This window comes from Bufo bufo, chromosome 9 (genome assembly GCF_905171765.1).
Source record: "Bufo bufo chromosome 9, aBufBuf1.1, whole genome shotgun sequence".
NCBI lineage: Eukaryota > Metazoa > Chordata > Amphibia > Anura > Bufonidae > Bufo > Bufo bufo.
In genome coordinates, this window is record NC_053397.1 from 133,093,327 (window position 1) to 133,118,172 (window position 24,846).

At 48.4% G+C, this 24,846-nt stretch overlaps 1 protein-coding gene across 3 annotated transcripts in view; it reads right to left on the minus strand.

The window, feature by feature from the left end:
• The window catches only part of MYH9 (myosin heavy chain 9), a 428,796-nt gene that overhangs the window by 68,500 nt on the left and 335,450 nt on the right, over positions 1–24,846 (minus strand). For all 3 annotated transcript variants that reach the window (XM_040407416.1, XM_040407417.1, XM_040407418.1), the window contains one exon: positions 2,342–2,554. In XM_040407416.1, coding sequence (XP_040263350.1) covers positions 2,342–2,554 — 213 coding nt within the window. The remainder of the gene's footprint in view (positions 1–2,341; positions 2,555–24,846) is intronic.

Consider the following 24,846-nt stretch of genomic DNA (forward strand, 5'->3'; position numbering starts at 1 on the left):
GCAGACAGAAGGTTCCTCCTCCTCTGACTGATTTGCGCCAAATCCTAAGGTCTTTTTCAGTGCCAGCGACGTGCACAGTTGGATCGACAAAGCCTGTGCCAGTAGTGCGCACGGGAGCAGACTACTGTGTACACTTCGCCTGTGCAGGATTACGGCGCTGGGAAGGAATGACGTCAGGGTAAGTGCAGTGAATAAATTAACTGGTAGGCGGTGCTGGGATCCGGAACGATGGACGTGGCCAGGCTCCAACGGATCGTAGGACAACCCCTTGGGCTCCTTATCAAGGTAATTTACATAGCAATAAAATCACTTTTGACGAATAAAAGCAGTAAGAGTGGGATCATTTAATACAAAACAAGGAGACTGAAGGGCACATATAAATATCTCTTTAAGGTAAATCCTGGTGACAATCCCTTTAAAATAAAAACAAAAAAGGTTTTATACCAATAAGGCTACTTTCACACTAGCGTTCGGAGCGGATCCATCTGATGTTTCATCAGACGGATCAGCTCCGATAATGCAGACGTTCGCATCCATTCAGAACGGATGCGTCTGCATTAAAACTTAGAAAATTTTCTAAGTGTGAAAGTTGTCTGAGCGGATCCGTTCAGACTTTACATTGAAAGTCAATGGGGAACGGATCCGCTTGAAGATTGAGCCATATTGTGTCATCTTCAAGCGGATCCGTCCCCATTGACTTACATTGTAAGTGTGGACGGATCCGCTCGCCTCCGCACGGCCAGGCGGACACCCGAACGCTGCAAGCAGCGTTCAGGTGTCCGCTCACTGAGCGGAGCGGAGGCTGAACGCTGGCAGGTGGATGCATTCTCAGTGGATCCGCCTCCACTGAGAATGCATTGGGGCCAGACGGATGCGTTCGGGGCCGCTCGTGAGCCCCTTCAAACGGTGCGCACGAGCGGACACCCGAACGCTAGTGTGAAAGTAGCCTAACTTGTGTGTATGGTGCTCACTCACATATTAGTGGCACAATGAGGTAAAAAAAAAAAAAAAAACAAGTCTGCATATTTTAAAGACTGTCAGTGCTGGGTTAAACAGAGATCCCGGTGTGGACTTGCAGGTGGCTGAAGTGCTACATATTATACAGAAATCAAAGGTTGTACAGTCCTTTTCTAATTTAAAGTTTGGCTGTATTCTTGGGTTTAAATTGAATTAAGGACTGTAAATGAATCTAAGGAAAAATGTGGGCACCGCCATAAAGACTAATAAATTACCACCCTAGGGTGCTACATATGCACAGTGTAGATAGAAAAAGGGCACAAAGTCTGCACATACCTAGGAATGACTTACAAAAAGTAAATTTTATTTGTACAAATGAGATTGTTTTAAATAGTCTCTGATATATAAATTAAAAACAAACATACTATCCAAACATAAGGCACAAGGATAAAGTGATCCCACTACAGAAAGCCCAAAATAAGGCAACAATGTAGCTGCTGTGCACAGCGATATGTGTGGAGTTCCTTACTGCGACATTCACATATGGACACCAACACCTCAACTTAACTAGAATACAGGTTTACCAAACCGCTGCCGAGTATTATTACACTGCATACTTTGACTTTTGGTACGTGCCATTTTGATTTCTTTACAGGGCATCTATCAGCAGATTTATATGTATGAAACTGGCTGACCTGTTGCTTGTGCTCTTGGCAGCTAAAGGCATCTTTGTAGGCCTCATGTTCATATGTGCTTGCGTTGCTGAGGAATGAAGTTTAAATATATACAAATGAGCCTCTAGGAGCAACAGAGGCTCAATTCTCACGGCTGCCGTGCCCTCTGCAGTTTGACAGGGCCAGGCAGTGCAAATGTGATCATGCATGGCCCAAACTTCACCTAAAGCCTCGCAAACCGTACGCTTAAATATCGGCACAGTACAGGAATGAGGGGCGCAGTTCAGAAGAGAACTAACGGCAAGCCCCTTTGCTATATTGCGCCTGTGGTGGATACTGAAGCACAGAGCAAGGCTTTAGAAGACAGTGCCAAGCATGATCTAGGCGTAATTGCAACGTCCCTGTTGCTCCTAGAAGCTCATTTGCATATATTCAAATGTTATTGTTCTTAGTAATGCGGGTGTGCACATGCAACATTTAGCCAATTTCATAGGTACAAATTTGCTAGCAGATTCCCTGTAACACAGCAACAAAAAATGTTGATACTTAGTGGCGACTTGTCCTTAATAAAAATGACCTTATTTTGGGCTTGTTGGCATGGGATTGCATTATCCTTGCAATCCTTTGTTTCTGTTTTTAACCCCTTTGTGCGATCCACCACATATGACAAAAAGCAGCACCTTGTGAATATAATACGTTATAGAACTCACTTGTCTGACAAGCTGTTTCTTCTTGTCTTCACTCTGCTCATCACGTCCTTGCAGATCTCTCTCAAATTGTGCCCTCATAGCTTGCAGGTTAACTTCTAAGCGCAACTTGGCATCCTCTGTGGCTTGCAATTCATCTTCAAGTTCCTCCAACTGAGTCTTCATTTCTTCTACTTGCTGTTCCAACGCTCTCTTAGACTTTTCTAGTTCATGAACCTGTGGACAAAGATAAGAAATTGACATGATCAAAACACAAAATTAAAAAGGTGTTTTCTGAGACTTTTAGGCCCCTTTCACACGAGTGAGTATTCCCCACGGGTGCAATGTGTAACACCCCAGAGTTGTGTTACTAAACGCTTTTTCCCCCGCTACAATCTGCTAAGAGCATTAATATTGTCATCCGATGTGATTTTGATTAGGTCTTTACAACTGTGCAGATAAAACCATTTTAAAAATGTAATTTTTTAGGTCTACCAGCAGGTGGCAGCATCATTGGTAGGGATAGTTTTAATCTTATGGTGAGAGTGGAACGATCCTGTTCTGTTATGCCCCCCTGCTTAAGGGAAGTGGAGTTTCCCACATCCTGCAGCAAAGGAGAAAAAAAAAACTGTTAGAACCAGTTCTAGCTCTCCCTGCATGGGGAGACAGCAAGGACCGAGTCTCATCCTGAGATTTGATCAGATTCCCAGTCTGAGCTTTGCAGCTTAGCTGGACGAAACAAAGCAGAAAGTTGCAGACCACTCCAGTTCCAGGAAGAAACCATACCCTGTGAAGATAACAGAGTACAGACAAGAGACCCAGGAGAAGCCATATTCCTCCTCAGCTAGTCAGTCCCCAGACAGCAGAAGATAGAAAGCGCCAAATTCCTGCCACAGTTTAGAGCTACTTAGCAGACGTCCTTTTCCTGCAAAGCTCCAGGTACATGATAGAGCAGAAGATATATTCCTGCCACACATTGCCAATACCTGCTGGGACCTAAGACTAAAGCTGTATCTTGCTTGAATGAAAGTTACAACCAGTAAAGACGAGTTTGAACCTTATCCAAGGGTCTGGATCTCAATTACTGCTGCAAATTCCTCTATTACTCCTACTAGCACCACACATTTTATTGCAAGTGAGCCAGGAACCAGGACTCCAGCCGTATCCAGGTAGGAGACACCGTTGACACCATTACCACTACCATACAGAGATATTACACCACTCACATTCCTAACCTGGTACGTGAGTTACAACACCCTTAAAGGGCCCTGTGACAGTACCCTGCGCACGCTGCAATTGGCGTCACGAACAAACTTAAACTTTTAAACCCATATCCTGACCCACTGCATAATTTGGCGTCCGTGTAACCGTACCACGGTACGGCTCATTGCATTTTTAGTCGTCACGAACAGGATCGCTACACTCTGAATGACCATAAGATTAAAACTATCCCTACCAATGATTCTGCCACCTGCTGGTAGACCTGAAACATTACAAAGAAAAAATTACATTTAAAATAGTTTTATCTGCACAGTTGTGAAGACAATCAAAATAACATCAAATGACAATATTAATGCTCTTAGCAGATTGTAGCGGGGTAAAAGCTTTTAGTAACAACTCTGGGGTGTTACAAATGTGTGATGTGAACGCATTGCGCCCGCACGGAATTCAGACCCATTCATTTCAATGGGTCTGTGTACATGAGCGTTGGTTTTCACACATCACTTGTGCGTTGCATGAAAAATCGCAGCAAGTTCTATATTCTGCGATTTTCACACAACGCTGGCCCCATAGAAGTGAATGGGGCTGCGTGAAAATCGCATAGCATCCGGAAGCAAGTGTGGATGCGATGCGTTTTTCACGGATGGTTGCTAAGAGATGGTTTGTAAACATTTATTTTATCACGTGTGTGCAAAACTAATTAAAATCGCATTGCACCCGTGTGATAACTGAGCGCAATTGCAAACAAAACTGAATGGACTTGCTTGGGAAATCGCGCAGTTTTAACTGAACGCATCCGCAACACATCCAGACCTAATCCGGACACGCTCGTCTGCAAGGGGCCTTATATTGATGAGTTATCAGCTGTTTGAGAAAGCATTAGTGCTCACAGAAGTGCCATGGGCTTCTCTAAACTCACCAAGCACAGCACAGTACATTGGCTGTGCCTGGTATCACAGCTCAGCCCCATTCACCTCAACAGAGCAGAGATGCGACAAAGCCATGCGACCGATGAACGAGACTTAACATGGCCTAGGATAAGCTGCAAGTAGTCCGTAGCACTACTGCAAACACCAATGCCTTCTCATACAGCTGATCGGTGGGGATCCCAGGTGTCAGACCCCAACTGACCAGATACCAATGACCTATGCTCTGGATAGGTTATCTGTATATTAAAAAAAAATAAAAAATAAATGCACTTTTAACCCCTTAAGGACTCGGCCCTATTTCACCTTAAGGACTTGGGCATTTTTTGCAAATCTGACCAGTGTCCCTTTAAGTGCTGATAACTTTAAAACGCTTTGACTTATCCAGGCCATTCTGAGATTGTTTTTTCGTCACATATTGTACTTCATGACACTGGTAAAATTTGTAAAAAAAAAAAGCATTTTTATTTATAAAAAAAATATATACCAAATTTACCAAAAATTTGTAAAAAATTGCAAATTTCCAAGTTTCAATTTCTCTACTTCTATAATACATAGTAATACCTCCAAAAATAATTACTTTACATTCCCCATATGTCTACTTCATGTTTAGATCATTTTGGGAATGCTATTTTATTTTTTGGGGATGTTACAAGGCTTAGAAGTTTAGAAGCAAATCTTGAAATTTTTCAGAAATTTTCAAAACCCCAATTTTTAGGGACCAGTTCAGGCCTGAAGTCACTTTGCGAGGCTTACATAATAGAAACCATCCAAAAATGACCCTATTCTATAAACTACACCCCTCAAGGTATTCAAAACAGATTTTACAAACGTCGTTAACCCTTTAGGTGCTCCACAAGAGTTATTGGCAAATGGAGATGAAATTTCAGAATTTCAATTTTTTGGCAAATTTTCCATTTTAATTTATTTTTCCAGGTAACAAAGCAAGGGATAACAGCCAAACCAAACAATATTTATGGCCTTGATTCTGTCGTTTACAGAAACACCCCATATGTGGTTGTAAACAGCTATAAGGGCACACGGCAGGGCGCAGAAGGAAAGGAATGCCATACGGTTTCTGGAAGGCAGATTTTGCTGGACTGTTTTTTTTTGACACCATGTCCCATTTGAAGCCCCCCTGATGCACCCCTAGAGTGGAAACTCCAAAAAAGTTACCCCATTTTAGAAACTACGGGATAGGGTGGCAGTATTGTTGGTACTAGTTTAGGGTACATATGATTTTTGGTTGCTCTATATAACACTTTTTGTGAGGCAAGATAACAAGAAATAGCTGTTTTGGCACAGTTTTTATTTTTTGTTATTTACAACATTCATCTGACACCCATTATTGGTGTATTTGGAGCATAGCTCCGTTTCTACTGGTACAATTATCACCATTTTTTCACCATATCCACATCACTCTGCGGCACAGTGTTTGAGGAAGGCTTTGCATAGCCGAAAACGTTTACACGTATTGCCGTATGTTCCTATGCTTCAATTTTGAAACAAAATAAAAGAAAAACACAAAGAACATTTCATTTATCTGGTGTGATCTTTGTAAAAATATTACCTGGGGTGGGAACCCTATGCACAGCAGCAACCGACTGTTTGCGAAACAAATTTTTGTATAAAAAAAAGGTTAGATCATGTGATATTTTTATAGACCAAGTTGTCACGGATGCAGCGATACCTAATATGTATACTTTTTTTTTATTTATGTAAGTTTTACACAAGGATTTCATTTTTGAAGCAAAAAAAAAAAAAAAAATCATGTTTAGTGTTTCCATAGTCAGAGCCATAATTTTTTTGGGGTGCGTATGACTTTTTGATCGCTTGCTATTACACTTTTTATGATTTAAGGTGACAAAAAATGGTTTATTTAGCACAGTTTTTATTTTAAATTTTTCACGGTGTTCATCTGAGGGGTTAGATCATGTGATATTTTTATAGACCCGGTCGATACGAACGCGGCGATACCAAATGTGTGTACTTTTTTTTATTTATGTAAGTTTTACACAACAGCTTTTTTAAAACAAAAATTATGTTTTAGTGTCTCCGTATTCTGAGCTATAGTTTTTTTTATTTTTTGGGCGATTGTCTCAGGTAGGGGCTCATTTTTTGTGGGATGAGGTGACAGATTGGTACTATTTTGGTGGGTAAATGCCTTTTTGATCGCTTGCTGTTGTACTTTTTGTGATGTAAGGTGACCAAAAAAATTGTTTATTTAGCAGTTTTTAGTTTAAATTTTTTACGGTGTTCATCTGAGGGGTTAGGTCATGTGATATGTTTATAGAGCCGGTCGATACGGACGCAGCGATACCTAATATGTATACTTTTTTCCCCCCTTTTACCAATTTTTTTTTTTTTTTACTATTTGGGGAAAATGACATTTTTGTTTATTTTTACTTGAAACTTAATTTTTTTGGGGAAAACTATTTTTTCACTATTTTTTGTCCCACTTTGGGACTTGAACTTTTGGAGGTCTAATCCTTTACAATGCATTCCAATACTTCTGTGATCGGAACAGCACATGACGTACTGGTACGTCATGGGTCCTTAAGGACTCGGGAACCATGCCGTACCGATACGTCATGGGTCCCTAAGGGGTTAAACTCACTTTGAAAACTTAAATATTTATGACAAACCATGGTGCACAAACTTTCCATGCTGGTGAAGTTTCAAAAAAGTGAAGTTTTGCTGCAAAACCAGGGCTTTTGGATAAGTTTTAAACATTCAATCACCTGCAATCACAAATTCCATATAAAAGCAAAAACCAAAACATACAAGCATTCAGGTTTACATTTGATCAACCAAATGTCATGGTATGCTAGACCTTTTATGGCTATACTAGATAAAAGATCTGTAACGGGAATGTGCCATCAGAAATTCACCTATTTAACCCCTTCCTCACCTCTGCCATACACATGAAGAAGTCAGGTCTTTAAAACAGAAGCTGAGCAGGTGTCATGTTTTAAACAGAAGACACCCAGAGGCAATGACTGATCGATAATCACGGATGTTTAACTGCTCAGATGTGCTGGTGAATTGGGACTACGGCGACTGGGGAAGCAGTTTGTTTGCTATGGTAGGCTTTGGCCTTCTTAATGGTTTGAGGCCTGCCACAGCTATGTTCCTACGGAGCCCTGCATGAGGCAGGGCTACACAGGAACATAGCAAATCTCCCATAGGATGCAATAGTAATTCATTGCAGTCTATAGGAGAAGGCATCTGAGGATCGAATGTTTAGTAAGAGGCAATGGTTTATTATTTCCCTAAAGAACAAAAGACCAAGTCCAAACTTTTCAAACCTATCCAACATCTGTGTGCCATCTTACTAGATTACTGTGATTGCATTAGAAGCAGAGCCATATCATGTGCAGTATAAATTGTATTTCTTCTGGAGTTGCATTTAATTGCATGTTGACATCATCTTGGGTGCATTTTATTTGCCAACTACATGAAACTGCAATTTTGTGCAAAATCTGAATGAAAAGGTTTGGTGAGACACTGATATATGGGTGGAACAGACACACTGAAGTACTTTGGCTAAATGTTACTAATGGAGATCATTTTCTTATACAATGGTACAGGCAGGAAAATATGAATTATCTATAGTTTTGTCTGTAACCTTGGAAGGGCAGTACATACAGTTGCAAGAAAAAGTATGCGAACCCTTTGGAATATGGATTTCTGCACAAATTGGTCATAAAATGTTATCTGATCTTCATCTAAGTCACAACAATAGACAATCACAGTCTGCTTAACCCCTTAATGACCCAGGACGAGAATGCTCGCCCTAAATCGCCGACACTTAGCGCTAGAGGACGAGCGTTCTCGTCCTGCAGTCGTTCCTCCCCCCCCGTGTGCGGTGCAGCGATCCGGCTGTTACTGACAGCCAGATCCCTGCTGCATCCACCAGCATCGGCGATAACGCCGATGCCGGTGGTTTAACCCCTCATATGCAGCGGTCAGCGCTGACCACGGCATATGGGAGGTATGCGCTCCCTCACCTCATCCATCGGTCCCCGCACTGCTGTGGCGGGGACTCGATGGTTGCTATGGCAGCCCCAAGCCAACCATGTATGGAGGCCTAAGAGGCCCAGCCCTCAGGTGAACACCGTAAAAAATAAAAACTGATAATTATTTTTGTCACCTTACATCACAAAAAGTATAACCGCAAGCGATCAAAACGGTGTACGCCCACCAAAATAGTAGTAATCTAACAGTCACCTCATCCTGCAAAAAATTAGACCCTACCTAAGACAATCACCCAAAAACTGAAAAAACTATGGCTCTCAGACTATGGAGACATTAAAACATGATTTTTTTTGTTTCAAAAATGAAATCAGTGTAAAACTTACATAAATAAATAAAAAAGTATACATATTAGGTATGTCCGTGACAACCTGCTCTATAAAAATACCACATGATCTAACCGGTCAGATGAATGTTGTAAATAAAAAAAATTAAAAAAGTGCCAAAACAGCCATTTCTTGTTACCTTGCCTCACAAAAAGTGTAATTTAGAGCAACCAAAAATCATATGTACCCTAAACTAGTACCAACAAAACTTCCACCCTATCCCGTAGTTTCTAAAATGGGGTCACTTTTTTGAGTTTCTACTCTAGGGGTGCATCAGGGGGGCTTCAAATGGGACATGGTGTCAAAAAAACCAGTCTAGCAAAATCTGCCATCCAAAAACCATATGGCATTCCTTTCCTTCTGCGCCCTGCCGTGTGCCCGTACAGCAGTTTACGACCACATAAGGGGTGTTTCTGTAAACTACAGAATAAGGGCCATAAATATTGAGTTTTGTTTGGCTGTTAACCCTTGCTTTGTAACTGGAAAAAACGAGATTTTTGCGAACTCACCTGTAAAATCTCTTTCTCGCTTTATTCATTGGGGGACAGAGGTCCGTGGGTATAGCTTGCTGCTGCCACTAGGAGGCGACACTAGGCTGAAAGCTGTTATGCTCTCTCCAGGCTGGAGGGGGTATAGCCTGCAGGGGAGGAGCTATCAGTTTGTGCTTCAGCAGTAGGAGAAACCGTACCGAAACAAAACACAACCAGTAAGGACCACTGCCCAACAAAAAACCGAACCGGATACCAGCCCCAACCGGCAACTCAGACCCACTGGTCTCATAACAATAAGAAAAAATGGGTGGGTGCTGTGTCCCCCAATGAATAAAGCGAGAAAGAGATTTTACAGGTGAGTTCACAAAAATCTTGTTTTCTCGCTCATATCATTGGGGGACACAGGACCGTGGGACGTCCTAAAGCAGTCCCTGGGGCGGGAAACAACCACTGGCCCAGAAAAAACCAACTCCCTCATGTAAGACACTACACTGCGGCCTGTAAAACTCTGCGGCCGAGAGCAGCATCCGCCGAGGTGAAAGAATGCACCCGGTAAAATTTCGTGAAGGTGTGTAAAGAGGACCAAGTCGCTGCCTTACACAATTGAGACGCCGAAGCGTGGTGAAGGTGAGCCCAAGAAGCCCCGACCGCCCTGGTAGAGTGAGCCGTGATACCGGGAGGAAGAACCTTGCTCTTGGAGCGGTAGGCCTCGGTAATGGCCGATCTAATCCACCGAGCAATCGTCACCTTGGAGGCTGCCAAACCTTTACGAGGACCTTCAGAGATTATGAACAGGGAGTCCATGCGTCCACCACTGACGGTAGATCCGCAAGGCCCGTACCACATCCAGACAGTGGAGAGCCACCTCCCTAGGATGAGAAGGCTCAGGGCAAAAAGAGGGCAGAACAATGTCCTCATTAACATGAAACGCCGACACCACCTTCGGAAGGAAGGACGGCACTGTCCGGAGTACTACCTTGTCTTGATGGAACACCAAGAAGGGTTCTTTGCACGAGAGAGCCGCCAGTTCCGACACCCGCCGGATGGAGGTAATTGCAACCATGAAAGCATGCGGAGGGAGACTTTTTGCAGAGGTTCAAATGGCTCGGACTGGAGCGCTACCAGCACCAGATTCAGGTCCCAGGAATGCAACAGTGGCCGATAAGGGGCTGCGGTGTGAGACACTCCCTGTATGAAGGTCTTGACCGGACCCAATACCACCAGTGTACGCTGGAAAAAAATGGAAAGAGCAGAAACCTGACTTTTCAGCGAACTCAGAGCTAGTCCCAGCTCTAAACCCGCCTGAAGAAAAGCCAGCACCGTAGGGAGGGAAAACTTCCTGGGAGGAAGATCTCTGTCCTCACAGAATTTAAGGAAAGACTTCCACGTCCGATAATAGATTTTGGCGGAGGAGGGCTTCCTAGCCCTAATCATCGTGCGAATGACCGCATCAGAGAAACCTCTTTGCTTCAACAGGAAGGTTTCAATAGCCACGCCGTTAAACGCAGCGTATTTAAACCCTGGTGGAAGACTGGGCCCTGTGAGAGCAGGTCGGGCCTGAGTGGAAGGGGCCACGGCACGTCTCCCAGAAGAAGAATGAGCTCTGAGTACCAAGCTCGACGAGGCCAGTCTGGGGCAATCAGAAGCGTCTGAATGCCCTCCATCCTGATTCTGCGTAGGATCCGAGGCAGGAGCGGTAACGGAGGGAACACGTACAGAAACGCAAAGTTGTCCCACGGTGCCAAGAGGGCGTCCACGTCGTACGCCATCGGATCTCTTGCGCGAGACAGAAAGCACAGGAGTTTGCGATTTAGCCTGGACGCCATCAGATCTACTTCCGGGCGTCCCTACCGGAGACAAAGGTCCTCGAACACCTCCGGATGGAGAGACCACTCCCCCGAGTCCACAGTCGTTCGGCTGAGGAAGTCCGCTGTCCAATTGTCCACACCCGGGATGAATATTGCCGAGATCACCGGGACGTGGGCTTCCGCCCACTGCAGAATCCTTGCGGCCTCGTTCATCACCGTCCCGCTGCGAGTCCCCCCTTGGTGGTTGATATAGGCAACCGCTGTGGCGTTGTCCGACTGTATCCTGACCGGACGGCCCTGCAAGTAGGGGGTCCAATGGCAGAGGGAGATGGCCCGGAGCTTTAGTATATTGATAGGTAGTTTTGACTCCGACGGAGACCAAACGCCTTGGGCTGTCCGGGAACCGAAGACCCCTCCCCAGCCGCGGAGGCTGGCGTCGGCCGTAACCACCGTCCATGACACTGGGAGGAAGGACTTCCCCGAGGACAGGTGGTCCGGTACCATCCACCAGCCAAGAGCCGCGCGCACGGGCTGAGACAGTGAGATCCTGAGGTCCAGAGAATCCCGGGACTTGTCCCAGGAGGACAAAATGAGCCGCTGAAAATCCCTGGTGTGGAATTAGGTGAATGGGATAGCCTCGAAGGAGGCCACCATCAGGCCCAGTACTCGCATGCAGCTGCGAATTGACACCCTGCGGCGCTGAATGAGCAGACGCACCGTCTTCTGAATGTCCGATCTCTTGTCCAGTGGTAGACGTACCACGGCAGCCTCGGAGTCCAGTGTCATGCCCAAGAACCTGATGAGTGGTGGGAGACAGGCATGACTTCCTCAGGTTGATTATCCACCCGAAGCGAGTGAGGGTGCTCATCGTGATCCGAAGACTCTCTTCGCATTGAGACGCTGTAGGTGCCTTGATCAAGATGTCGTCCAGATACGGGAGAAGAGTAATGCCTCTGGATCGCAGAATCCCCAGAAGGGGGGCAAGAACCTTCGTAAATACTCGCGGAGCAGTCGCCAGACCGAACGGCAGAGCGACGAACTGGTAGTGAGCTGACTGGATGGCAAATCGAAGGAATCGTTGGTGGGCTGTGGCGATGGGGATGTGGAGGTATGCATCCTGGATGTCTAAGGACACCATGTGCTCCCCTTTCACCAGTGAAGCAACCACGAAACGGAGGGACTCCATTCTGAACCTTTGAACCCGCAGATAATGGTTCAACAGTTTGAGGTCCAGCACTGGCCTCACATCGCCGTCCTTCTTGGGGACCACAAACAGGTTGGAATAAAAACCTGTAAACCGCTCTTCCAAGGGAACAGGGGAAATCACCCCCCGTGAGAGAAGTGACTGGACTGCGTGCAAAAAAGCCGCGGCCCGGACGGGATCCCTGGAGGGCTGTGAGAGGAAGAAGCGGTTGGGGGGAAGATTCTTGAACTCTATTTTGTAGCCCGAGGAGACGACCTCGAGCGCCCATGCGTCCGGAATATGGGCGTGCGGGTGGGGACAAACCTTCATGCTGAAGGCTGCTTACCTGGGGCTGTGCGAGGCTGCTGAGCACACGGACGCCAGGCCTGTTGGGGCTTAAAGGATGGTCCTTTCCGCCGATCCTGATTGGGCGGCCCCGCCGCTGAGGTGGGTGCTGAACGGGTGCCCGAAAAACGGCGAAAGGACTGGTAGAGAGAAGATGAAGTTCTGGACTGAAAAGGCCGCTTTGCCTTGGGCTGGGGCAGATGGGTGCTTTTTCCACCCGTAGCCTCTGAAATAATCTCATCTAGTTTGGACCCGAATAGCCGAGACCCAGAGAACGGAAGCCTCACAAGGGAGCGCTTAGATGAAGAATCAGCTTTCCAGGCCTTGAGCCACAACTCCCGGCGGATCGAAGTGGCGAGAGCCGAGGAACGGGCGACCATCGTCCCAGCATCCAGAGATATTTCCCTGCCTGAGAAATTTGGAGCGCTGACGATTGAAGTTCCGCGGGAGGGAGGTCGGACGCTATGTCCTGGTTCAAACGGAGGGACCACTCTGAAACTGCTTTGGCTACCCAGGCAGAGGCGAAAATCGGCCGCAATGCCGAACCGCTCACCGTAAAGATCGACTTAGAGAGTGACTCTACGCGACGGTCCACTGGATCCTGGAGGGAAGAGCCATCCGCCACCGGGATGGTAGTGAATTTTGCCAAGCGACCAACCAGTGGGTCCACCTTCGGTGGGGAGGACCATTTGTCCACAGACTCGCGTGGAAAAGGGTAGAGTAGGTCTAGGCGTTTCAGAATAACGAAACGCAAACCTGGCTGGTCCCAAGCCTTCGTGACAACGACAGAAAAATAGTCGTGTAATGGGAACGTCTTGGGGGTCTTTTTCGCACGCAGAAACGACACCCCTTGTTGGTTAGTGGAGGGAAGGTCCTCCTGAACCTGGAAGGTGTCCCTTATTGCCGATATCAGGCTATCCACCATGGATGCAATCTGAGAAGAATGCTCCAGATCCATATCTGCATCCGAATCCCCAAGCTCTCCCTCTGACAGTGCGTCGCCTAAAAGGGAGGACGCCTGTGAATGGGAGCCAGGAGCAGGGGGGGATGCTGAGGCGTCAGGGGAGGAACGGGTGCCTGCTCTGGGACGCTTACTAGGAAGTCTGCCTCTGGTTTGTGCGCTATGCGACTGTGCGGATTGCACCGGTGGTGATTTCTCTACCAAACGACCCAGCAATGAAAGGGTGGAATGGGAGATTTTTGAGAGGTCTTCCACTGCCCGTGACAGGGACCTTGCCCAGTCTGGTTCCCCCTGGACAGGACGATCCAGGGCTTCTGTGGGCTGTTGTGCCCTAGGGGGATGGCTCTGTGCAGGTTTCTGACATGCAGAGCACAGTGATAGTGACTGACCACGAGGGAATTTTTCCGAGCACAAGGAGCAGGCATAGTAAGTGGTCCTACAGGGTGCCCGGGGGGGGGGGGGGGGGGGGAAGTCAGTGGCCGGGTCAGACATGGTCAAATCTCCTGCTGGATGGGGGTATCAATCGCCTACCAGTATGGAGGTCCCAGGTCCTGTGTCCTACCCACGCAGCGCCGAGGGAAGAAGCAGGAAGTTGAACTAGGGCGGGAGGATAAGCCACGCCCCCCTTCCAGCCCAGGAACGGCAGCCTAATGCTGAAGTGGGGAGGCCACGCCTCCCGCTCTGTGAATGGCTCGGGGTGCGCACGTGACCGCTGATGCTGCGGCCAGAAAACCCTAATGCTCCCCATGTCCCTGTCCTGACCGCAGCGGTACTGGAACCGCTGCGGTTGAAACGTGATGCCCGGCGCCCTAAGTATGTGCTGTTCCCCCCCCGGCGCTTAAGCTCGCCCTTGGGCTATGCTGCCGCCTCTAAATAAATTATCCCGGTATGTGCGTGGTGCCCGCGGTGCGGCGAGGGAGGATGGGCTGGCGGGCCGGAGGGGGGTGGCGGATGATGGAGGAGGCTCTCTCTCCCTTTCCATTGGAGAAGCCACTGCAGCCAGGAGGATGAAGCAGGTACACTTACCTGTCTTCATCTGTGTTCTTCACCCTATGATGCATCACCAGCAGGGCCACCCTATGACGGCTGAAGAGAGGGTGGCCCTTTTGCTGGGGGGAAGCAGGGGAGCGAGGCTGCCCTGGTCCACTTTAGCTTCTTGGGGGAGACAAGGCGGTGACATAGATACACCGGCCAGCCTCCCGGGGATACAGGGACGCAGGCGACCCTGTGTCCCCTTCCAGTAGTCTGTGAATAAAAATAAAAGAATAATAAAATCAAAGAAAAATACAAACGCCAGGGAGGTCTGCCTCCTACTACACTAAGCTAAAAACTGATATGCTCTCTCCAGGCTGGAGGGGGTATAGCCTGCAGGGGAGGAGCTAACAGCTTTCAGCCTAGTGTCGCCTCCTAGTGGCAGCAGCAAGCTATACCCACGGTCCTGTGTCCCCCAATGATATGAGCGAGAAAATATTAAATGGAAAATCTGCCAAAAAAGTGAAATTTTGAAATTGTATCTCTATTTTCCATTAATTCTTGTGGAACACCTAAAGGGTTAACGACGTTTGTGAAATCAGTTTTGAATACCTTGAGGGGTGTAGCTTCTAGAATGGGTGGTTTCTATTATGTAAGCTTCACAAAGTGACTTCAGACCTGAACTGGTCCATAAAAAGTGGGTTTTTGAAAATTTCTCAGAAATTTCAAGGTTTACTTCTAAACTTCTAAGCCTTGGAACTTCCACCAAAAATAAAATGTCATTCCCAAAATGATCCTAACATTAAGTAGACATATGGGAAATGTAAAGTAATAACCATTTTTGTAGGTATTAATATGTATTATAGAAGTAGCGAAATTGAAACTTGGAAATTTGCAAATTTGGTATTTTTTTTATAAATAAAAATTATTATTTTTTTTTAACTCCATTTTACCAGTGTCATGAAGTACAATATGTGACAAAAAAACAATTTCAGAATGGCCTGGATAAGTCAAAGCGTTTTAAAGTTATCACCACATAAAGTGACATTGGTCAGATTTGCAAAAAAATGGCCTGGTCCTTAAGGGGTTAAACTAATAACACACAAAGAATTAAATGTCACCATGTTTTTATTGTACACCATGTAAACATGTAAACATTCACAGTGCAGGTGGAAAAAGTATGTGAACCCCTAGACTAATGACATCTCCAAGAGCTAATTGGAGTGAGGTGTCAGCCAACTGGAGTCCAACCAATGAGATGAGATTGGAGGTGTTGGTTTCAGCTGCCCTGCCCTATAAACACACACACCAGTTCTGGGTTTGCTTTTCACAAGAAGCGTTGCCTGATGTGAATGATGCCTCGCACAAAAGAGCTCTCAGAAGACCTACGATTAAGAATTGTTGACTTGCATAAAGCTGGAAAGGGTTATAAAAGTATCTCCAAAAGCCTTGCTGTTCATCAGTCCACGGTAAGACAAATTGGCTGTGGCCGTCCTGTAAAGATGACTGCAAGAGCACAGTGCAGACTTCTCAATGAGGTGAAGAAGAATCCTAGAGTGTCAGCTAAAGACTAACAAAAGTCTCTGGCATATTCAAACATCCCCGTTAGCGAATCTACGATACGTAAAACACTTAACAAGAATGGATTTCATGGGAGAATACCACAGAGGAAGCCACTGCTGTCTAAAAAAAAAAAACATTGCAGCACGTTTACACTTTGCACAAGAGCACATGGATGTTCCACAGAAGTACTGGCAAAATATTCTGTGGACAGATGAAACCAAAGTTGAGTTGTTTGGAAGAAACACACAACACCATGTGTGGAGAAAAAGAGGCACAGCACACCAATATCAAAACCTCATCCCAACTGTGAAGTATGGTGGTGGGGGCATCATGGTTTAGGGCTGCTTTGCTGCGCCAGGGCCTGGACGAATTGCTATCATCGAAGTAAAAATGAATTCCCAAGTTTATCAAGACATTTTGCAGGAGAACTTAAGGCCATCTGTCCACCAGCTGAAGCTCAACAGAAGATGGGTGTTGCAACAGAAAAAAACAACCCAAAGCATAGAAGTAAATCAACAGAATGGCGTAAACAGGCGAAAATACGCCTTGTGGAGTGGCCCAATCAGAGTCCTGGCCTCAACCTGATTGAGATGCTGTGGCATGACCTCAAGAAAGCGATTCAGACCAGACATCCCAAGAATATTGCTGAACTGAAACAGTTCTGTAAAGAGGAATGGTCAAGAATTACTCCTGACTGTTGGGCACGTGTGATCTGCAACTACAGGAAACGTTTGGTTGAAGTTATTGCTGCCAAAGGAGGTTCAACCAGTTATTGAATCCAAGGTTCACATACTTTTTCCACCTGCACTGTGAATGTTTACATGGTGTGTTCAATAAAAACATGGTAACATTTAATTCTTTGTGTTATTAGTTTAAGCAGACTGATTGTTTATTGTTGTGACTTCGATGAAGATCAGATCACATTTTATGACCAATTTGTGCAGAAATCCGTATCATTCCAAAGGGTTCACATACTTTTTCTTGCAACATTGTACATTGGAAATTTATGGCTTCTTTTATGACAGATTGTCATCTATTGTCCGCTCCTCCATTTTAGGCCCCTTTCACATGACCGTTTTTTCCCGTTTACTGCGTTCCGTATACGGAACCATTCATTTCAACGGTTCTGCAAAAAAAAAGAATGTACTCCGTATGCATTCAATTTCCGTATTTCCGTTGAAAGATACAACATGTCCTATTATTGCCCGCAAATCACGTTCTGTGGCTCCATTCAAGTCAATGGGTCCGCATAAAAAAACAAAACAAAAAAAGAGAACACATACGGAAATGCATCCGTATGTCTTCCATATCCATTCTGTTTTTGCGGAACAATCTATTGAAAATGTTATGCCCAGCCCAATTTTTTCTATGTAGTTACTGTATACTGTATATGCCATACGGAAAAACGAATCGGAAAAATGGAACAGAAATGGAAACAAAAAAATGCAACGGATCTGAAAAATGGACCGCAAAACACTGAAAAAGCCATACGTCGTGATGAAACCTATTTTATTTGACTACTTTTGCATTTAAATTTTGCACAGAAAGTAGAAGCTGCCAAAAAGTAATGTAATAGTTAGTTATTACAAAACTGGGTTATAAACTGTTGTGAAACTAACAAAAATGGACTTTACTTGAAATGTCAGACAGAAGTTGTATTTCTGTATTTTATATTAAAATTGTAATAGCAGCTGCAGTAATTGTAGTGGTATTTAGATTATAACAGCTTAAAGGGCTTCTGTCACCTCACTAAAGTCATTTTTTTGGGGCTACTTAAATTCCTTATACTGCGATATATCAATATATAATGCTCTTACTCATTTTCATTCAGTAGTTTCATAAAAAAACGGACTTTTATAATATGTAAATTACCTCTCTACCAGCAAGTAGGGCGGCTACTTGCTGGTAGCAGAAGCATCCTCATTTCATAAAGACGCCCCCTAATCAGGTTGATTGACAGGGCCAGCGAACGCGCTCGATCTCTGACTGGCTCTGTCAGTATTCCAAATCCCGCATCTGTCTTCATTCGGCTCGCCTCCTCAGCACTCCCTCAGTGTGTCTGCGCCGATGAAGTCTTCTCTTTCGGTGACGTCATCAGCGCAGGCGCACTGAGGGAGTGCTGAGGAGGCGAGCCTCCTTCTCTCAGAGCGCCTGCACCGAATGAAGACAGGCGCGGGATTTGAAATGCTGACAGTGCCAACTGGAGGAGAGCGATCGCTGGATCTGTCAATCAACATGAGGAGGGGGCGTCTTTATGAAAGGAGGATGCGGCTGCTACCAGCAAGTGGCCGCCCTACTTGCTGGTAGAGAGGTAATTTACATATTATAAAAGTCTGTTTTTTGGTGAAACTACTGAACGAAAATGAGTAAGAGCATTATATATTTATATATCGCAGTATAAGGAATTTAAGTAGCCAAAAAAATAATATATGACTTTAGTGGGGTGACCGAAGCCCTTTAACCACCTCAGCTCCCCTAGCTTAAACCCCCTTAATGACCAAATCACTTTTTACAATTCTGCACTACACTACTTTCACGGTTTATTGCTCGGTCATACAACTTACCACCCAAATGAATTTTACCTCCTTTTCTTCTCACTAATAGAGCTTTCATTTGGTGGTATTTCATTGCTGCTGACATTTTTACTTTTTTTTGTTATTAATCGAAATTTTTGCCCAAAAATTTCATTTTTCACTTTCTGTTGTAAAATTTTTCAAATATAACTACATTTCTATATAAATTTTTCTCTAAATTTATTGTCCTACATGTCTTTGATAAAAAAAAAATGCAATAAGAGTATATTTATTGGTTTGGGTGAAAGTTATAGCGTTTACAAACTATGGTGCAAAAATGTGAATTTACGCACTTTGACTTTCTGAGCACCTGTCATGTTTCCTGAGGTTCTACAATGCCCAGACAGTAAAAACACCCCACAAGTGACCCCTTTTCGGAAAGTAGACACCCTAAGGTATTCGCTGATGGGCATATTGAGTTCATGGAAGTTTTTATTTTTTGTCACAAGTTAGCGGAAAATGATTTTTTTCTTTTTTTCTTTCTTACAAAGTCTCATATTCCACTAACTTGTGACAAAAAAAGGAGACTTTTGTATAACTTACCAGTAAAGTCTCTTTCTCGCTCTTCCTTGGGGGACACAGGAAACCATGGGTATAGCTCTGCTCCCTAGGAGGCGTGACACTAAGTGAAAGCTGTAAGCCCCTCCTCCATCAGCTATACCCTTCAGCCTGGAGAGAGAGACTGCCAGTTGCGTGTCCAAGTAGTGAAAGATAACCACCAACCGGAAAAAAGAACTGTCAAGCCCCAACGGGGGCAACCAAGCCGGAACCACAACTGTAAACCCAAATGAAGGGCGGGTGCTGTGTCCCCCAAGGAAGAGCGAGAGAGAGACTTTACTGGTAAGTTATACAAAAGTCTCCTTTTCTCGCCCATATTCCTTGGGGGACACAGGAAACCATGGGACGTTCCAGAGCAGTCCCAGAAGGGAGGGACCAGAACAAACTAGACCAACACCCAGAGGCATCAATCAACTGCCGCCTGCAACACCAGACGGCCTAAAGCAGCGTCAGCCGACGCATGAGTATGCACCCTGTAGAACTTGGTGAAGGTGTGCAAGGAGGACCAAGTGGCCGCCTTGCAAATCTGCTCCGTAGAAGCCCGATTCCTCTGAGCCCAGGAAGCCCCGACCGCTCTAGTGGAGTGAGCGGTAACACCAAGGGGCGGAACCTTGCCCTCGGCAAGATAAGCCTCAGTAACAGCCATCTTGACAAAACGGGCGATAGCAACTTTGGACGCCGCCATCCCTCTGGAACCACAAAGAGCGAGTCAGTACGCCTGAAAGAGCTGGTTACCTCCAGGTAAACCTTGAGCACCCTGACAACGTCCAGGCGATGAAGCTTCCTCTCCCAGGGGTGGGAAGGGGAAGGACACAAGGAGGGGAGAACGATGTCCTCGTTCAGATGAAAGGCGGAGACCACCTTAGGAAGGAAGGAAGGGACCGGACGAAGAACCACCTTGTCCTGGTGGAACACTAGGAAAGGTTTTAGACAGGAGAGTGCAGCCAATTCGGACACCCTCCGAAGAGAGGTGACGGCTACAAGGAAAATAACCTTGCAGGACAGAAGCCGCAAGGAAACAGTCCGCAGAGGCTCGAAAGGAGAAGCCTGGAGCGCTGAGAGAACCAGGTTCAGGTCCCAGGGCGGTACCGGAGGGCGGTACGGAGGAACCGCGTGAGCCACGCCCTGAAGGAAAGTCTTGACAGGACCAAGGGGGGCCAGTGGGCGCTGAAACAAAATGGACAGCGCAGACACCTGACCCTTCAAAGAACCAAGACCCAGACCTTGGGCAAGGCCACTCTGAAGGAAGGACAAAACGGTGGGGAGAGAAAAGCGGAGCGGAGGAATCCCCAGATCGGCACAGAACCCCAAATAGGTCCTCCAGGTCCTATAATAGATCCTAGAAGAGGACGGCTTATGGGCGCGGATCATGGTGCGGACGACGTCCGCAGAAAAACCCCTACGTGTCAGGACGGTGGTCTCAACAACCACGCCGTCAAACGTAGGGACCTTAAATGCGGGTGGAAGATCGGTCCCTGAGAGAGAAGATCTTCCCTGGCGGGCAGCGGCCAGGGCGCGTCTGCCAGGAGCAGCATGAGGTCGGCGTACCAAGACCGGCGGGGCCAGTCCAGAGCGACCAGAATCACCGAGACGCCTTCCGCCGCGATCTTCCGAAGGACCTTGGGCAGGAGTGGGATGGGAGGGAATATGTATGGACGCGCGAAGCCTCGTCAAGGAAGAACGAGGGCGTCGGCTCCGCAAGCTCCCGGATCCCTGGCCCTGGACAGATAGGCGGGGACCTTGTGATTGAACTTGGAGGCCATGAGGTCCACGTCCGGCATGCCCCAACGAAGGCAAATGGCCTCGAACACCTACGGGTGAAGAGACCACTCGCCGGGGTCGACGGTGGTGCGACTGAGGAAGTCCGCCGCCCAATTGTCCACCCCTGGAATAAAAATTGCAGATAGAGCCGGGACGTGGGCTTCCGCCCAACGGAGAATGCTGGTGACCTCCCGCAGCGCTGCGAGTGCCCCCCTGGTGGTTTATGTACGCCACGGCCGTGGCGTTGTCCGATTGCACACGAACTGGATGACCCCTCAGCAGATGAGTCCAGTGTCGCAGAGACAGAAGGGCCGCTCTCAGCTCCAGGACATTGATCGAGAGTTTGGACTCCGATGGAGACCAAATGCCCTGGACGGATCGGGGAGGAAACACGCCTCCCCAGCCCAAGAGACTGGCATCGGTTGTAACCACCAACCAGTTGAGCGGCAGAAAGGACTTGCCCAGAAGAGGGGCCTGTAACCACCAGCGGAGAGATGACCGCACTGGAGGCGATAGACGGAAGGGATGGTCCAGAGACTCCGGCGATTTGTCCCAGGAGGAGAGGATCGCCCGTTGGAGAGGGCGGGAGTGAAACTGCGCAAATGGGATCGCCTCGAAGCAGGCAACCATCTGCCCCAAGACCCGCATGCAGAAGCGGAAGGACGGTCGACGGTGGAGAAGGAGACCCCGAATCGCCCGACCGACGGAGGGTCAGTCGTTTTTACGAGGGAAGACGTACCTCCGCCGCTCCCGTGTCTAAAAGCATTCCCAGGAAGACCAGTTGTCTGGAGGGGGGAAGGGAGGACTTGGGGAAGTTGATGACCCAACCGAACCTCGCCAGGGTCTCTAGAGTGAGATCCACGCTGGCAACCGCTTGAGAAAGGGACGGAGCCTTGATGAGGATATCGTCCAAGTACGGTAGCAGAAAAACACCCCTGGAGCGGAGTAAGGCCAAAACCGGGGCCAGGACCTTGGTGAACACCCGGGGGGCTGTTGCCAGCCCAAAGGGAAGGGCGACAAATTGGAAGTGAAGGTCCCCCACGGCGAATCGGAGGAAGCGATGGTGACACCGGGCTACCGGAACATGGAGGTAGGCATCCTGTATATCGATGGAAGACATGAAATCTCCCCGCTCCAGGGAAGCCACCGCGGAACGGAGGGACTCCATCCGAAACCGTCGAAGGAGGAGAAAACGGTTGAGCCTTTTGAGGTCCAAAATGGGCCGCACCGAACCTCCCTTCTTGGGAACTACAAAGAGGTTCGAATAGAACCCTTGGAACCTTTCCTTTAGAGGAACGGGGGTAATCACCCCCCTGTCCAGTAAGGCTTGAACAGCCGCGGAGAACGCGGCCGCGCTTTTCGGGTCCCGCGGCGGGCGGGAGCGAAAGAACCGATCTGGAGGGAAGGACGCGAATTCGATTTTGTATCCAGAAGACACAATTTCGAGAGCCCAGGCGTCGGAGACGTGAGCCATCCAGACGTCCCTGAAAAGGAGGAGCCGGCCCCCCACCCGGGTGGGTGGGGGCGCACCTTCAGGCAGAGGACTGCTTCGCTGCGGGTGTGCGGGCAGCCTGCGGCCTGCGCCAGGAGGGCTGTGCCCGAAAAAACGGCTTCCTACGCTTATCCTGGGGAGGGGCCGAAGCGGCAGCTGCGGGGGGAGCCCCAGAGGTCCTGCGGGAGGACCGAAAACGAGACGCACCAGGGCGTCCGCGGGGGGCGCCCCTGGCTTGGGGTTGAGGAAGATGGGTGCTTTTACCACCCGTGGCCTCCGAAATAAGCTCGTCTAGGCGGACCCCGAAAAGGCGGGAACCCGCAAAAGGTAGCCCCGCCAAGGAACGTTTGGAGGCAGCGTCCGCTTTCCAAACCTTCAGCCAGAGTTCTCTCCTGACGGAAACGGCCAGGGCGGAGGAGCGTGCTATAAGGGCTCCCGCATCAAGGGAGGCCTCGCAAACAAAATTCCCAGCCCGAACAATAAGCTGGGCCAAGGAACGTAGGTCCTGGATGGGGACGTCCGAGTCCAACTCCTGCTCCAGCTGCACACCCCAAGCAGAGATTGCCCTGCCCAGGCAGAAGCAAAAACCGGTCTGAGGGCAGAACCGGAGGCAGCAAAAATGCCCTTGGAAAGGGTCTCCATGCGACGGTCCTCCGCTGACTGAAGAGAGGACCCGTCGGGAACAGGGATGGCTGTGTTCTTTGACAGACGGGCCACAGGGGGGTCCACCTTGGGTGGGGACGACCAGGTGGCCACAACATCAGCTGGAAAAGGATAGCAAATATCCAGCTTCTTGGGATTGACAAAACGGGCGTCCGGGCGAGCCCAAGCCTTAGACACCACGGAGGAGAAATCAGAGTGGATTGGAAAGACTTTGGAGGCCTGCTTGGGTCTGATAAAGGAGACGCTAGCTGCGTCAGAGCTAGGGGGGTCATCTTGCACCTTAAAGGTGTCACGAATATCAGAGATGAGTTGACCCATCGCTGAGGCTAGCTTGGACGGCAGGGCCGAGTCCATTTCCAAATCCGAAGCCGCCAATTCACCTTCAGAGGGCGAATCCTTTGGAGAGGAGAGGCCCGTCTGAGTGCGCACGCGTGGCGGAGAGAGAGAGGCATCCAAGGAGGAGGCTCGCTCTACTCTTAAATGCTTGTGAGAGTGCCTAGCTCGGGAAGGGTCACTAAGAGAGGGTGAACCCGCCGCAGCGGCAGAAGCGGCGGACCCGGAGGGTGCGACAGTAAGAGTGGCATCCTGCGGGGTAGGCGGCCTGTCTATTAGGCGGCCCACGACATGGGTGAGGCTTTCCACGGCCTGGGACAGGGATCTAGCCCAGTCAGGCGGGTCAGAGGAAGCAGGGAGCGACACAGCGGGCGACTGAGGCTGCGGTGGAGCCCGGCATGCAGGACAGTGCGGATCAGACTGCCCCCGGGGAAAGGGTTCCCCTACAAGCGGTACAGGCATGGTACCAAGGCTTGGCGGCTGCAGAAGGGTCTGACATGGTGGAAAAAATGTTGCGCTTAAAGGGGGGGGGCCCCAGTGATTACACCCAGGCAGCAGCGCTGGTGGCACGGAGGGAGTTAACAGTCCTACCAGACCCGCGGACAGCGCAAGCGGCAGCAGTAAGGGCAGCAGACTGAAGGAGGCTGTGGAGGAGTGGCAGCAGGCACGGAGATGAAGAGCTTCAGGATCGGACGGCAGAGAGGATTCCACGCAGCACTAGAGATGTGGAGCCCGACGAAACAGGAAGCAGCGGAGCGCATGTAGGAAGCTCCGCCCTCCCCCTGCCGCGCTGAAGGAGAAGGCAGAGCCGCGCGCGCGGCAAAATGATTTAACCCCCGAGAAGGATGAAGTGCCGGCCAAGCTAAAATGGCGCCGTTCGCGCCAAGTAAGCGGCCCCGGCCGCGCCTGGATGTGGCAGACGGCCTCCTGCCCACAGCCGTCCCCCTGATGCCCTGCCGCTGGAGAAGACCGAAGTCCCCCCCAAATGATGCCCGGTAAAAGTTGCCGGCCCAGTTATGCCTATGGGGGGGGGGGGGGGGGGGGGGGGGTTGATGATATATGGAAAAAACGCTTGAGTCTTCAAGCGTAGACATAGCAGCGGTGGGAGGGAGAGGAAAAGGGGGGGGGGGCTGGAGCAGCCACGCTCACCATCCGCTGTCTTCACCCTCAATCCGTCCAGCAGGGTCGCCCCTTCAGCTACTGGCACCGCAGTGGCAGGAAGCCGGGGGAGGGACTTGGCGTGCGGGCGACCCTTGAGCTGGCGGGACGCAGGGGAGCGAGGCTGCCCTGGTCCACCTTGTCTTCTGTGGGGGAGGCG